Source organism: Nomascus leucogenys, chromosome 15 (assembly GCF_006542625.1).
Source record: "Nomascus leucogenys isolate Asia chromosome 15, Asia_NLE_v1, whole genome shotgun sequence".
Classification (NCBI taxonomy): Eukaryota; Metazoa; Chordata; class Mammalia; order Primates; family Hylobatidae; genus Nomascus; species Nomascus leucogenys.
In genome coordinates, this window is record NC_044395.1 from 70,107,717 (window position 1) to 70,122,254 (window position 14,538).

The 14,538-nt window shown below is 42.0% G+C and overlaps 1 protein-coding gene across 2 annotated transcripts in view; it reads right to left on the bottom strand.

Annotated features, from left to right (window-relative positions):
- Window positions 1–1,176: 1,176 nt before the first annotated feature.
- Window positions 1,177–14,538, bottom strand: part of TMEM41B (transmembrane protein 41B) — a 36,513-nt gene continuing 23,151 nt past the window's right edge. Inside the window, exons 4-7 of one of the 2 annotated variants that reach the window (XM_003254924.4) lie at window positions 9,574–9,667; window positions 8,838–8,942; window positions 7,578–7,716; window positions 1,177–4,084 (exon numbers count right to left, since the gene is read on the bottom strand). In XM_003254924.4, coding sequence (XP_003254972.1) covers window positions 3,915–4,084; window positions 7,578–7,716; window positions 8,838–8,942; window positions 9,574–9,667 — 508 coding nt within the window. In that variant the 3' untranslated portion in view covers window positions 1,177–3,914. Of the gene's footprint in view, window positions 4,085–7,577; window positions 7,717–8,837; window positions 8,943–9,573; window positions 9,675–14,538 lie in introns of both variants that reach the window. The other variant, XM_030829385.1, reaches the window with a different exon arrangement.

Consider the following 14,538-nt stretch of genomic DNA (forward strand, 5'->3'; position numbering starts at 1 on the left):
AAGTACGAAAAACTAGCCTGGCAAGGTGGCGGGCGCGAGTCCCAGCTCCTTGGGAGGCTGAGGCAGGAGAATGGCGTGAACCCGGGAGGCGGACTTTGCAGTGAGCAGAGATCGCGCCACCGCACTCCAGCCTGGGTGACAGAGCAAGACTCCATCTCAAGTTTTAAATATTCTTTTTTTTTTTTTTTTTTTTTTGAGACAAGAGTCTCGTACTGTCGCCCAGGCTGGAGTGCAGTGGCGCCATCTCGGCTCACTACAAGCTCTGCCTCCCGGGTTCATGCCATTCTCCTGCCTCAGCCTCCCGAGTAGCTGGGACTATAGGCGCCCGCCACCACGCCTGGCTAATTTTTTGTATTTTTAGTAGAGACGGGGTTTCACCATGTTAGCCAGGATGGTCTCAATCTCCTGACCTTGTCTCCACCCGCCTCAGCCTCCCATATGCTGGGATTACAGGTGTGAGCCACCGTGCCTCGCGTTTTTTTTTTTTTTTGAGATGGAGTCTCACTTTGTCACCCAGGCTGTAGTGCACTGGTGTGATCTTGGCTCACTATAACCTCTCCTCCCGGGTTCAAGCGACTCTCCTGCCTCAGCCTCCCAAGTAGTTGGGATTACAGGCACACACCACACCACCACGCCCCACTAATTTTTTATTTTTAGTAGAGACGGGGTTTCTCCATGTTGGCCAGGCTGGTCTCGAACTCCTGACCTCAGGTGATCCACCCACCTTGGCCTCCGGAAGTGCTAGGATTACAGGTGTGAGCCACCGTGTCCGGCCATTTCATCGTTCTTAGTGGTGAAAATGTACATCAAAATTTAAGAATATACTTTTATTCAACGAAGAGTTTGTTTTTAGTTTTTTGAGACAGAGTCTCAAACTGGAATGCAGTGGCGCAATTTCATCTCATGGCAACCTCCACCTCTGGGTTCAAGCGATTCTCATGCCTCAGCCTCCCAAGTAGCTAGGACTATAGGCGTGTGCCACCACACCTGGCTAATTTTTCATGTTTAGTAGAGACGGGGTTTCACTATGATGGCCAGGCTGGTCTTGAACTCCTGACTGCAGGTGATTCACCCGCTTCGACGTTCCAAAGTGCTGGGGTTACAGGCGTGAGCCACCTTGCCCGGCCAGAGTTTTTTAACGTAAGTACTTCCATGAAATAAATCCCAAATGTGACATTTAGGTTTCTCCAATACAATTTATTATTACATTTTAGCTTGCATTTACTAAGTGTCATGGAAATATTATATTCAAAGTAACAGAGCTCCAGAGAAAGACCATTAACTAAGAAAGAACAGTTTCACTTTCTTAGCATGTCAACTTCTAGTAAGCCTGCTTGCCTCCGCACCACAGATGCTTGTTTTCTTGTGGTTGTAGTTGTCAAGCCAAAGCTTGAATTTACATGTGGCATCAGGCCAAGTCTGTGAATCCATGAAGACAGGCCATCAACTGCATTGAGGGTACAGCCTGCTGAAGGGTCCTTTCTTGACAGTCAATGATGATGAATCTGGAAAAACTGTCTATTCTCTTAGGAGAAGAAAATATACCCCACCTAAAGTCGCAGCTACCATTAACAACAACAACAAAAAATAGCAAAGGGAAAGAATCAATGGTAAGGACAGTAAATATACTCTGAGAATAGAGTAAGTACAATTCACACACGCTGAGTAAATAGTGAAGCTTCTACTGAGTTCTACTGAGTCTAAGCTCTTTTATTTTTAAAATTCTGATAAAAATTTACTCAATTACATTTTATACATTAATATTTAGTGAATTTGTCCAAAAAGGCTATGTTTAATTTATGTGTAAAAATAACAAAAGATTTATCACTCAGTCTCTGGGCAATAAGAAAGGAAGAAAGCCTTGCTAGAAATAATAAATAATCTCACACAAAAGGCCAGGTGACATAAGAATACTACAATAATCAATATATTTTCTTTGTATTTACAATAAAATCCATCTGTTAATACTGTGATAGAAAAAATAATCAGTCCACATCATGTAATAAAAACAGGCTTTGAGGATGACTATACCTCTCATAATAAAAACATACAAGGATTTCTCACAGCTAAAGTACTTTTCAACATAATGACAGTCATGGGTGAAGGTAAAACTGACAGAGTACTTTAGATCAGCTATGTCCTACAATCAAGGAATCAGGGGCATTACCCATTAACCAAGCAGGAAAAAGCACTTTCATTTTTCCAGAACTATTTAAATATAGTATTTGCCATGTGATCAGTTAATTTTACTTTGTGAGTTAGATAAAGACTAAATTGGGAAACTGCAATAAGTAATCAAAAGCAGCTCCAAACAAAAAAGCCATCAATAGAAACAAAAGGCATTTTTCTAGGTGTATCATGCATAAAAAGAATAATTACATATTATTACATATATTCCTTAATGACCAGATTAATAAATGAGATAAAATTTAGTCACTGGAACAAATAAACTATATTTAATCACTTGTGTTTTGCTGTCACTGTTTAAAATAATTAACTTAATGTCTAAAAACTACATACTCTTGAGTGTTTGCTTTTTAGAGCCCCTTGTGGGATATTAAAGAGCCGTAACAAATTATCTGAATATAAATTATCAATACCAGGCCAGGCACGGTGGCTCACACCTGTAATCCCAGCACTTTGGGAGGTGGAAGTGGGCATATAGCCTGAGGTCAGGAGTTCAAGACCAGCCCGGCCAACATGGTGAAACCCCGTCTCTACTAAAAACACAAAAATTAGCTGGGTGTAGTGGCACACACCTGTAATCCCAGCTACTCAGGAGTCTGGGCCAGGAGAATCACTTGTACCCAGGAGGCGGAGTTTGTAGTGAGCCGAGATCATGCCACGCACTCCAGCCTGGGCAACAGCAAGACTCCATCTTTAAAAAAAAAAAAAAAAAAAAAAAATTATCAATACCAAATATGATACAGTTATGTAATACCCATTTTGTATATGCACAGTGGAAATACTGTAAAAACTACAAGATAAAAGAAAACAGACTGGCCAGAACCTTAAATTTCAGACTAATCCATAAAAATCTAGACGATAAAAAACAAAAATAAAATTAACAAAATAGATAATTTGATATCCTTTCCATATTCAATCATCTACTAACATGCAATCTCCAAACAAATCCATTATCTCCGAAGAGGAAGAAAATGGGCCGGGCGCGGTGGCTCACGCCTGTAATCCCAGCACTTTGGGAGGCTGAGGCAGGTGGATCACGAGGTCAGGTGATTGAGACCATCCTGGCTAACACGGTGAAATCCCGTCTCTACTAAAAACACAAAAAAATTAGCTGGGCGTGGTGGCAGAAGCCTGTAGTCTCAGCAACTCGGAAGGCTGAGAGAGGAGAATGGCGTGAACCCGGGAAGTGGAGCTTGCAGTCAGCAGAGATCGTGCCACTGCACTCCAGCCTGGGCAGCAGAGCTAGACTCCGTCTCAAAAAAAAAAAAGGAGAAAAAAATGTAAATCTCTTAAGTTTTCCAGTTTATGCTCTGAAAAAAGCCTAACATTAACAAAACCTGCAACACTACTTTAAAAAATATAGAATTTAAAAATATCTATTTTAGTTATTAAAGATAAAAAATATTCAATTAAATTGAATGAATTAGCTGGATCAACAATTTCCTACCACACTACTATTATCTACAGCTACCCTTGGTATAATAATTTATAAGATGTCTAAGATGTCTACCTTAACTATTGATAGCACTTTTCACAGTATACCAATTTCCATTTTTACCTTCTTCTCCACTTGTCACTTAAATGTATTACTTTAACTATCTGATAGGAAATTTTATTTTACAAATTCCTTGTTTAATTACTGAAGAGGTGATTTTAAAACATAAATGGATGCACCTGTTAATCCTGAGATGGTAATGACAGCAAAACTAAAAATCAGATGATTATTTTTACTCAAATTTCTGCTTTAGTTTTTTTTGGAAGATGGCTGGCAGAATAGAAAGAACAGCCAAGATCATCAGAATAAATATTGAGTTCCAGGAAACAGCTTCTCCTGCTGTTGTAAGTTGATACAGTGTTGTTCCTGCCTTAATGGCTACAAAAGAAGGAGGTGCGACACCTGAAATAAAATATAAAAAGATACAGTAAAAACCACCAATTGTTTTTTAAAAATTAAAATGTTCTGTGTGCATAAAGTTTCTTAAAAGAACACAGCTATTTCCATTTTGAAAAAAAAAATTAAGAATTTAAAGCTCAAGTTTATTTCCATATAAAGAATTCAATCTTTCCTAATCACCTCTTAAGAATAATGATTTTTTTTTTTTTTTTTTTTTTAAAGATGGAGTTTCGCTCTTGTTGCCCAGGCCGGAGTACAATGGTGCCATCTTGGCTCACTGCAACCTCTGCCTCCCGGGTTCAAATGATTCTTCTGCCTCAGCCTCCCCAGTAGCTGGGATTACAGGCATGTGCCACCACACCCCGCTAATTTTGTATTTTCAGTAGAGATGGGGTTTCTCCATGTTGGTCAGACTGGTCTCAAACTCCCGACCTCAGATGATCCGCCCACCTCGGCCTCCCAAAGTGCTGGGATTACAGGCATGAGCCCCCGCACCTGGCCAGGATAATGAATTTTAAAAACCCACGAAAAGTGCCCAGAGAATAATTTTACATTTATCAAAAATGCTTTTGTTTTCTCCCCGAGAGTTTGACTCTATCGCACAGGCTTGAGTGCAGTGGTGCAATCATCACTCACTGCAGCCTCAGTCTCCCGAGGCTCAGGTGATCGTCCCACCTCAGCTTTCTGAGCAGCTGGGACTACAAGCGTGTACCACCACACCCAGCCAAAATTTTTGTATTTTTTGTCAAGAGAGGGGGTTTTGCCATATTGCCCAGGCTGGTCTCTGTAACTCCCAGGCTCAGGCAATTCACACGCCTCAGCCTCCCAAAGTGCTGGGATTACAAGCCTAAGCCACCACACCGAGACTGCCAAAAACCTTAAAAGAAAAAAAAAAAAAAAAAAGGCCCGGCACAGTGGCTCATGCGTGTAATCCCAGCACCTTAGGAGGCCAAGGCAGGCAGATCACCTGAGGTCAGGAGTTTGAGACCAGCCTGGCCAACATGGTGAAACTCCATCTCTACTAAAAATACAAAAATTAGCTGGGTGTGTTGGCACACACCTGTAATCCCAGCTACTTGGGAGGCTGAGGCAGGAGAATCACTTGAACCCAGGAGGCGGAGGTTGCAATGAGCCGAGATCATGCCACTGCACTCCAGCCTGGGCGACAGAGAGAGAATGTGTCTCAAAAAGAAAAAAAAAGAAGAAACGTGCTCTGTTCTAGCAATTTCAAGGTCAAGATACTCAGTGTGAGTAAAGAGAGCAGTGTATACAAAAGTACATAGAGAATGATGGCATTTCACTAAAAATCAAAACAAAGGGAAATAAGGCCGGCGCGGTGGCTCACGCTTGTAATCCCAGCACTTTGGGAGGCCAAGGCGGGCGGATCACGAGGTCAGGAGATCGAGACCACAGTGAAACCGTCTCTACTAAAAATACAAAAAAATTAGCCGGGCGTGGTGGTGGGCGCCTGTAGTCCCAGCTACTCGGAGAGGCTGAGGCAGGAGAATGGCGTGAACCCGGGAGGCGGAGCTTGCCGTGAGCCGAGATTGCGCCACTGCATTCCAGCCTGGGCGACAGAGGGAGACTCCGTTTTAAAAAAAAAAAACCAAAGGGAAATAAATTACTTTGGCCAAAGCTGAAATTAACTAAATCTCTGGCTTTCACCTATAAAACGGAGATAGAAACAAAAATTCTCTCTTTAGATTCCATGGATATGACATTTAACAAAATTAAAAATTCCCCATGCTGATGTAAGTTTGTCCATTTTTTTCTTTTCTTTTCATTCTTTCCTTCTTTTTTTTTTTGAGACAGTGTCTTGCTGTCACCCAGGCTGGAGTGCAGTGGCACGATCTCGGTTCACTGCAACCTCTGCCTCCTAGGTTCAAGTGATTCTCCTGCCTCCGCCTCCTGAGTAGCTGGGACTACAGGCACCTGCCACCACATTCAGCTAATTTTTGTATTTTTAGTAGAGACAGGGTTTTACCATACTGGCCAGGCTGGTCTCGAACTCCTGACCTTGTGATCCACCCGCCTTGGCCTCCCAAAGTGCTGGGATTACAGGTGTGAACCACTGCGCCTGGCTAATTTTTTTTTTTAAAGTAGCAATAAATAATTGATTTTAGTTATTCTTTTCAAAAAGACATATTCTCACAAGTATTAACTTAAGCTTTAATAGGTATTCAATATGTAAGAAATCTGCTCATATTTTTGACATCTCAACAATTCAACTCAAACTGGAAAGAGCAAAACACTCCTACAGGCCGGGCGCGGTGGCTCAAGCCTGTAATCCTAGCACTTTGGGAGGCCGAGGTAGGCGGATCACGAGGTTAGGAGTTCGAGACCATCCTGGACAACATAGTGAAACCCTGTCTCTACTAAAAATACAAAAAAATTAGCAAGGCGTGGTGGCAGGCGCCTGTAGACCCAGCTACTCGGGAGGCTGACGCAGGAGAATGGCGTGAACCCTGGAGGCGGAGCTTGCAGTGAGCCGAGATGGTGCCACTGCACTCCAGCCTGGGGGACAGAGCCAGACTGTCTGAAAAAAAAAAAACAAAAAAAACAAAAAAAACACTCCTACAAAGAATCATGAGAATTCACAAAATATGTAAGTAATTTTCATGTCCACTGATTAATTTCAAAATCAAGTATTACTTCCTTAAAAGCACGAATGTTTGCTGATCCTTGCTTTTTCCATACTTTTGATAACATCCACAATAAATGCTGGTTTCAATAAAAGGAAAAATAGGATCAATTCTCTACTGAAAATTCAAGTTCAACATTTTAATACTTGATTAGAAAACAAAGGAGCTATTTTGCCAAAGCAACATTTACAAAAAAAAAAAAAAAAAAAGAAAGAAAGGGCTGGGCGTAGTGGCTCACGCCTGTAATCCCAGCACTTTGGGAGGCCAAGGTAGGCGGACCATGAGGTAAGACCATGAGGTAAGAATTCGAGACCAGCCTGGCCAACATGGTGAAACCCCATTTCTACTAATAATACAAAAATTAGCCAGATGTGGTGGCGTGTGCCTATAGTACCAGCTCCTTGGGAGGCTGAGGCAGGAGAATCGCTTGAACACGGGAGGCGGAGGTTGCAGTGAGCCGAGACTGCGCCACTGTACTCCAGCCTGGGCGACAGATCGAGATCAGGGAAGAGGAAGGGGAAGGGACATAGGAGAAAATTGCTCAAAAAAGGCAATTTGATTTTTTTTCCTCTCCACTTAGAGGGACTGGAGGTTATAGGTCCTGGTTAACCCTGTATCATTAAAACGATACACACTAGAAAGTGCTCTTCTTTCAAGAGGCGACACAAAAATAACCTAAATCAACACAATGCAACAAACACTACTGAGCATCTATTATCAGCCAGGCTTTGTGCCCAAGAATTCTAGATGGTGCTGGCATAATCTGCAGAGAGCATGCATGTAATCTAGCCCAGCTGGACACTGTTAGATATGTACACAGTGAGCTCACACACACCAAGAACCAGAGGCCTTACCTAGAAAAGTACCAATAAAAAAAACTTTCAATGGCACATTTATCACAGGAGATGTGATATTAATAAACCAATTAGGCAGAAATGGTGTTATTCTCAAAAATATAATGTAGTTAATGAGATGTTCTCTATGACGTTCAACCTGTCATAAGAAAGAAAAGAATTAGCATCAGATGAGGACAACTTCAAAATAAGTTGCTTAATATAAATACCTTATTTCAAATTCTCATTCCTGATACTTCAGAGTATACCCAATAGAAATGATCAGGCTGGCACAGTGGTTCATGCCTATAATCCCAGCACTTTGGGAGGCCGAGGCGGGTGGATCACCTGAGGTCAGGAGTTCGAGAACAGCCTGGCTAACATGGTGAAACCCATTTCTACTAAAAATACAAAAAATTAGCCGGGTGTGGTGGCATGTGCCTGAAATCCCAGCTACTTGGGAGGCTGAGGCAGGAGAATCACTTGAACCCGGGAGGCAGAGGTTGCAGTGAGCCAAGATCACGCCATTGCACTTCAGCTTGGGCAACAAGAGCAAAACACTGACTCAAAAAAGAAAAGAAAGGAAAAGAAATGATCAAAAAAGGCCAGTGGTGACTCATGCCTGTAATCCCAGCACTTTGGGAGGCTAAGGCAGGTGGGTCACCTGAGGTCTGGAGTTCGAGACCAGCCTGGCCAACATGGTAAAACTCTGTCTCTACTAAAAATACAAAAAATTAGCCAGGCGTGGTGGCAAGTACCTATAATCCCAGCTACTCGGGAGGCTGAGGCAGGCAGGCAGAATTGCTTGAACCCAGGAGGTAGAGGTTGCAGTGAGCCGAGGTCATGCCACTGCACTCCATCCTGGGTGACAGACCAAGACTCTGTCTCAAAAAAAGAAAAGAAAAAAATGCACTGGGAGTTGACTGATAACAAATGTTTCGATAACACATGCACACAAAACTGCATTAACATAAAAGGGATAGGTATCTAATTATGTGGATGCCTTTATATTGACACTCTGACTTCTCTGCTGATTAAATTTACTAAGATAAAGAATTAAAATTACCATCACAGGTCTGAAACATTTGCATTTGAAATTATTAACATCATATTTGCCTACCACCTATTTTTATTTGGTCAGAAGATAATTCTTATTACTTGAGTTAACTTAGGAATTAATTTACGTTGGGTTAAAACATGTAGTTAATTCATGTGGGGACTAAACACAGACCTTCCAATTAACAAAGAGTTACATCGAATAATTTAAAAATACATGTTTACCTGCTGTGACCATTTTACTGCTTTCTCTGTTAGGTATTTGTATACAACTGGTCTCCCAACTAAATAGGAAAGCATATAACAGAAAGAGGCACCAAGTCCAGAACACTGGAAAACAAAAGAAGCCATAAGCATTTTGTATTTTTCCATCTTACTCACATTGATTTATTCACCTGAGTAAAAGCTCAATTAATTTACTTCTTTTGGAGGTGGGGAGGGTACTCTGCATGACATCTCTTGTGCAGAGATGATCTAGTACTTTCTCAGACCAAATTGTACCTCAAATGAGATCAGCTAAAACAAACTGGCACTTGTAATTACACCTAGTGACTACATCCAAATAATTAATGCTAAGCTTTAGCCTAATAATAAAATTTCAGGAGCCAATTTCCACGGCCCCCCACCCCCCCAAACCCCCAATTCCTAAGCTTGAAAACACCACCTCTAGCCCAGGGACTTAACTCATTGTGCTTACCAACACTCCTTGGACTGTTGCAGTTACAAAGTCCAATAGGAAAGAAAAGCTAAAACATAGCTTATAAATGCAACTAAGTCTATAATTGGTCTGTTGTGGGGGAAAAACAAATTATAACACCTCCTTGTGGAGGGACTTTAACATTAACTCCTCTTCAACTAATGAGTTTATGCTTACCTAAACTAGTGGGATTAAAGTTTCATCATCATCCTCATTATTCTATTTTTTTTTTTCAGTCTCCCAATTTTATTTTTTCATACTTACCAAACAAACAAGAAATAAGGCTAGTGGAAAGGGATAAAGAAACCCTGAGAGTATACTGAGAAATATAGAGCCTGGAATAGCGAATGTTTGCAAGCTGGTAACTTTTAAGTTAAGGATTAGAACATAATTAAGTAGAATTTTAAAAGCCAAATGTAACATTCCAGGAAAAAAGTATAAATACAGAAATTATCATATAATGAGATTATATTCAAAGGTTTAGCCTCTAAGTTGACCATTTACTAAACAGTATCATAAATACTAGTAAGTGTGTGCTACTAAAAGATTTCCAAGACAAAAATCCATATGTTCTAGATAGAGAGGAACGGGGCACTTTGGGGGAGGAACAAAAGAAAAAAAGAAAAGGTCTTCCGTAATCTTTTAGTGCTTCTCTAATACATTTTATTTTACTCCCAAATGTTTTCAGGGAAATCATGTACATACAATTATTTCTAATTTAACTATGAAGGTTTACCTAAATTCACTACTCATTTTAAAGGAAAAGGAACAACGAGAGAATAAAAGAAAATAAGAAAAATAAGAATAGAAATTACAAAACATAGTAAAAGTCACAAATCTTATTTGAGAAGGGGTCTTGCTTTGTCACCTAGGCTGGAACGCAGTGGTGTACTCATGGCTCACTGCAGCCTCAACTGCCCAAGCTCAAGCAATTCTCCCACTCCAGCCTCGCAAGTAGCTGGGATCACAGAGGTGTGTCACCACACCAATTTTTATTATTTGTAGAGATGAGGTCTGGCTGTGTTGCCCAGGCTAGTCTGGAACTCCTGGGCTCAAACGATCCTCCCACATTGGACTACCAAAGTGTTGAGGTTACAGATATAAGCGACTACACCCGGGCCACAAATCTTGTTTTTAAAATAGAATTTTTTTTTACTTTCCTGTCGTTCCCAGTTTGGATCTGAACCTTTTTCCCCTCTAATACGATTTACTCACAAGTCAAAGTGAATTCCCTCAACATCTCTCCATCTTCACTCATTAACTACTCCTTTTTCTCTAGTTCCCATTTTACTCATGTTCTCATCTCAATCTCCTCTTCCTTCCTCCTGGGGTTTTTTCACCTTCAACTCTGTTCTCTCTCACAGGATGCCTCCTCTACAAAACTACTCAGTTGTCTATAACTTAAAAAACCACCTCAACCAGGGTATCCTATCCAGCTACTGCTCATCTTTACTTCCTCAGAGGAGATTCTTTCCTTGTTCTCTGTGACCTGCTTTACTATTCCACTATGCTACTGAAACTTCCTCATAGCCAATAATAACTTTTTCTCAATAGTCAACTTTCAGTGATCCCTGCATAGGATTAGACTTCATCCTGCATGAAACATGGCTTCAGTGAACTGTACTTTTTCTTCTACATTACAGGTAATTTCTTCTCTAGATTTTTCTCTTTGCCCTCAAATCTGAAATTTCTCTAACATTTTGTTAGCCACACAATCCCTTTTCTTTGATAAATCTGGCAATTTCCATGGCTTCAAGTATCAACCACATACAGTATTAAAAACTCGAAATTCTCTTTGGTTCGTCAGCCTCAGATTTTCCACCTGTCTCCTATGTGTCTCCATCAAAAACAAAACACACACACACACACACACACACACACACACACACACACACACACACTTTTTGGGTTAAGATTGTACTATATGGGCCAGGTGGGGTGGCTCATGCCTGTAATCCCAGCACTTACGGAGTCCAAGGAGGGCGGATCACAAAGTCAGGACATCGAGACCATCCTGGCCAATATGGTGAAACCCTGTCTCTACTAAAATACAAAAAATTAGCCGGGTGTGGTGGTGGGCGCCTGTAGTCCCAGCTACTCGGGAGGCCGAGGCAGGGGAATCGCTTGAACCTGGGAGGCAGGAGATTGCAGTGAGCCGAGATCTCACCACTGCACACCAGCCTGGCAACAGAGCGAGACTCCATCTCAAAAACAAAACAAAACAAAACATTATGGATAGTTTCACACATATATAAATGTAGAAATACTCAATGTAAATGATGAGTTGATGGGTGCAGCAAACCAACATGGCACACGTATACCTATGTAACAAACCTGCACGCTGTGCACATGTACCCCAGAACTTAAATAAAAAAAAAAAAAGAAAAGAAAGCAAGACTCCAAAGGATGAAAGGAGATAAATGGAATTTTCCCTTGAGCAAATTGAGAGAAGCAGAAATAAATGAGGACAAGTTCCCAGGAAGTGTTTTGTTGTTTTTGTTGTTATTGTTTAATGCAACTGTATTTTTTCTTTTCCCAAAATTTGGTGCAATTCCTACTTCTCTGAAAAGGAAACCTAAAATTACAGCTGAAATTGGGGAAAAAAAAACAAAGTAGAGAAACTAGTGTTATGATGCCCTATATTAACATATTTCAGGCTGGGCACAGTGGCTCCCGCCTGTAATCCCAATACTTTAGGAAGCTGAGGGTGGATCACTTGAGACTAGGAATTGAAGAACAGCCTGGCCAACATGATGAAACCCTGTCTTTAATAAAAATACAAAAATTGGCCAGGCACAGTGGCTCATGCCTGTAATGCCAGGTACTCAGGAGGCTGGGATACAAGAATCACTTGAACCCAGAGGGCAGAAGTTGTAGTGAGCCGAGGTCATGCCACTGACCTCTGGCCTGGGAAATAGAGTGAGACTCTGTCTCAAAAAAAAATAAAAATAAGGCGGGGTGCGGTGGCTCACACCTGTAATCCCAACACTTTGGGAGGCCAAGGCAGGTGGATCATGAGGTCAGGAGTTTGAGACCAGCCTGCCCAACATAGTGAAACCACGTCTCTACTAAAAATACAAAAATTAGCTGGGCATGGTGGTGTGTGCCTGTAGTCCCAGCTACTTGGGAGGTTGAGGCAGGAGAATCGCTTGAACCCGGGAGAGGGTGGTTGTGGTAAGCTGAGATTATGCCATTGCACTCCAGCCTGGGTAACAGAGTGAGACTCCATCTCAAAAATAAATAAATAAATAAACAAAATAAATAAAAATAAGCCAGGTGCAGTGGCTTATGCCTGTAATCCTAGCACTTTGGGAGGCCGAGGCGGGTGGATCACCTGAGGTCAGGAGTTCGAGACCAGCCTGACCAACATGGTGAAACGCCATCTCTCCTAAAAATACAAAAATTAGGCCGGGCACAGTGGCTCACGCCTGTAATCCCAGCACTTCAGGAGGCCAAGGCAGGTGGATCACGAGGTCAGGAGATCAAGACCATCCTGGCTAACACGGTGAAACCCCATCTCCACTAAAAAAATACAAAAAAATTAGCCAGGCATGGTGGCAGGCATCTGTAGTCCCAGCTACTCGGGAGGCTGAGGCAGGGGAATGGCGTGAACCCGGGAGGCGGTGCTTGCAGTGAGCCGAGATCGCGCCACTACACTCCAGCCTGGGCAACAGAGCGAGACTCCGTCTCAAAAAAAAAAAAAAAAAAAAAAAAATTAGCCGGGCATGGTGGCACATGCCTGTAGTCCCAGCTACTCGGGAGGCTGAGACAGGAAAATCACTTAACCACAGGAGGCAGAGGTTGCAGGGAGCCCAGATCGCACCACTGCACTCCAGCCTGGGCAACAAGAGCGAGACTCTGTCTCAAAAAATACTAAAATAATAAAAATTAAAAACCCACATTTTCCAATGTCAGAATATTTTAATATCATTAAAATAATTCCTTTTCTACCAGGCGCGGTGGCTTACACCTGTAATCCCAGCCCTTTGGGAGGCTGAGGCAGGTGGATCACAAGGTCAGGAGTTCACAGAATACAAAAAATTAGCTGGGCACAGTGGCAGGTGCCTGTAATCTCAGCTACTCAGGAAGCTGAAGCAGGAGAATTGCTTGAACTCAGGCAGCGGAGGTTGCAGGGGGCCAAGATCGCGTCACTGCACTCCAGCCTGGGAAAGAGTGAGACTCCATCTCAAAAAAAAATAGTAGTAATAAAAATAATTTTTTTTTTTTTGAGACTGAGTCTCGCTCTGTCACCAGGCTGGAGTGCAGTGGCATGATCTCGGCTCACTGCAACCCCTGCCTCCCAGGTTCAAGCAATTCTCCTGCCTCAGCCTCCCGAGTAGCTCGGATTACAAGTGTGCGCCATCGCGCCCAGCTAATTTTTTTAATTTTTAGTACAGACAGGTTTCACTATGTTGGCCAGGATAGTCTCCATCTCCTGACCTTGTGATCCACCTGCCTTGGCCTCCCAAAGTGCTGGGATTACAAGTGTGGCCACCATGCCCGGCCAATTCCTTTTTTTTTTCTTTCATTTTTGAGGTAGGAGTCTCACTCTGTCGCCCAGGCTGGAGGGCAGTGGTGTGATCTCAGCTCACTGCAATCTCCGCATCCCGGGTTCAAGCAATTTTCTGCCTCAGCCTCCCGAGTAGTTGGGATTACAGGCGCCTGCCACCACTACTGGCTAATTTTTGTATTTTTAGTAGAGACAGGGTTTCACCATCTTGGTCAGGTTAGTCTTGAACTCCTGACCTCGTGATCCGCCTGCTTTGGCCTCCCAAAGTACCGAGATTATAGGTGTGAGCCACCGTGCCTGGCCTCCTTTTCTTTTTAACATAAATATGATACCATTGTCAGACTTCAAGAAATTAACTATAATTCCTTATTGTCCTAAAGACTAATCTGATCAGAATCTAAAAGTCCACACCAAGTATTTGCTCAAAGGATCACTTAAGCGTAGGGTCTTTATTTTTTCTTTTTTTCAATTTACTGAAGAAACCAGATCATTTGTAGAATTTACCATTTATTGAATTTTGCCTATTGGATACTTAGGGTAGTTTATGTTCTATCCTTTATCTTATGCTAGTAGTCAAAACTATGCTTCCTTTTCCATGGGAATGTGACTAGAGCTTAACCTTCTGTTTAGACGTCTCTTCTCTTACACTGAAAAATCTCGGTTCTCGATAACACCAACATAGTTGCCTATTTGTGCTTTATATACTATGAAACATAAAG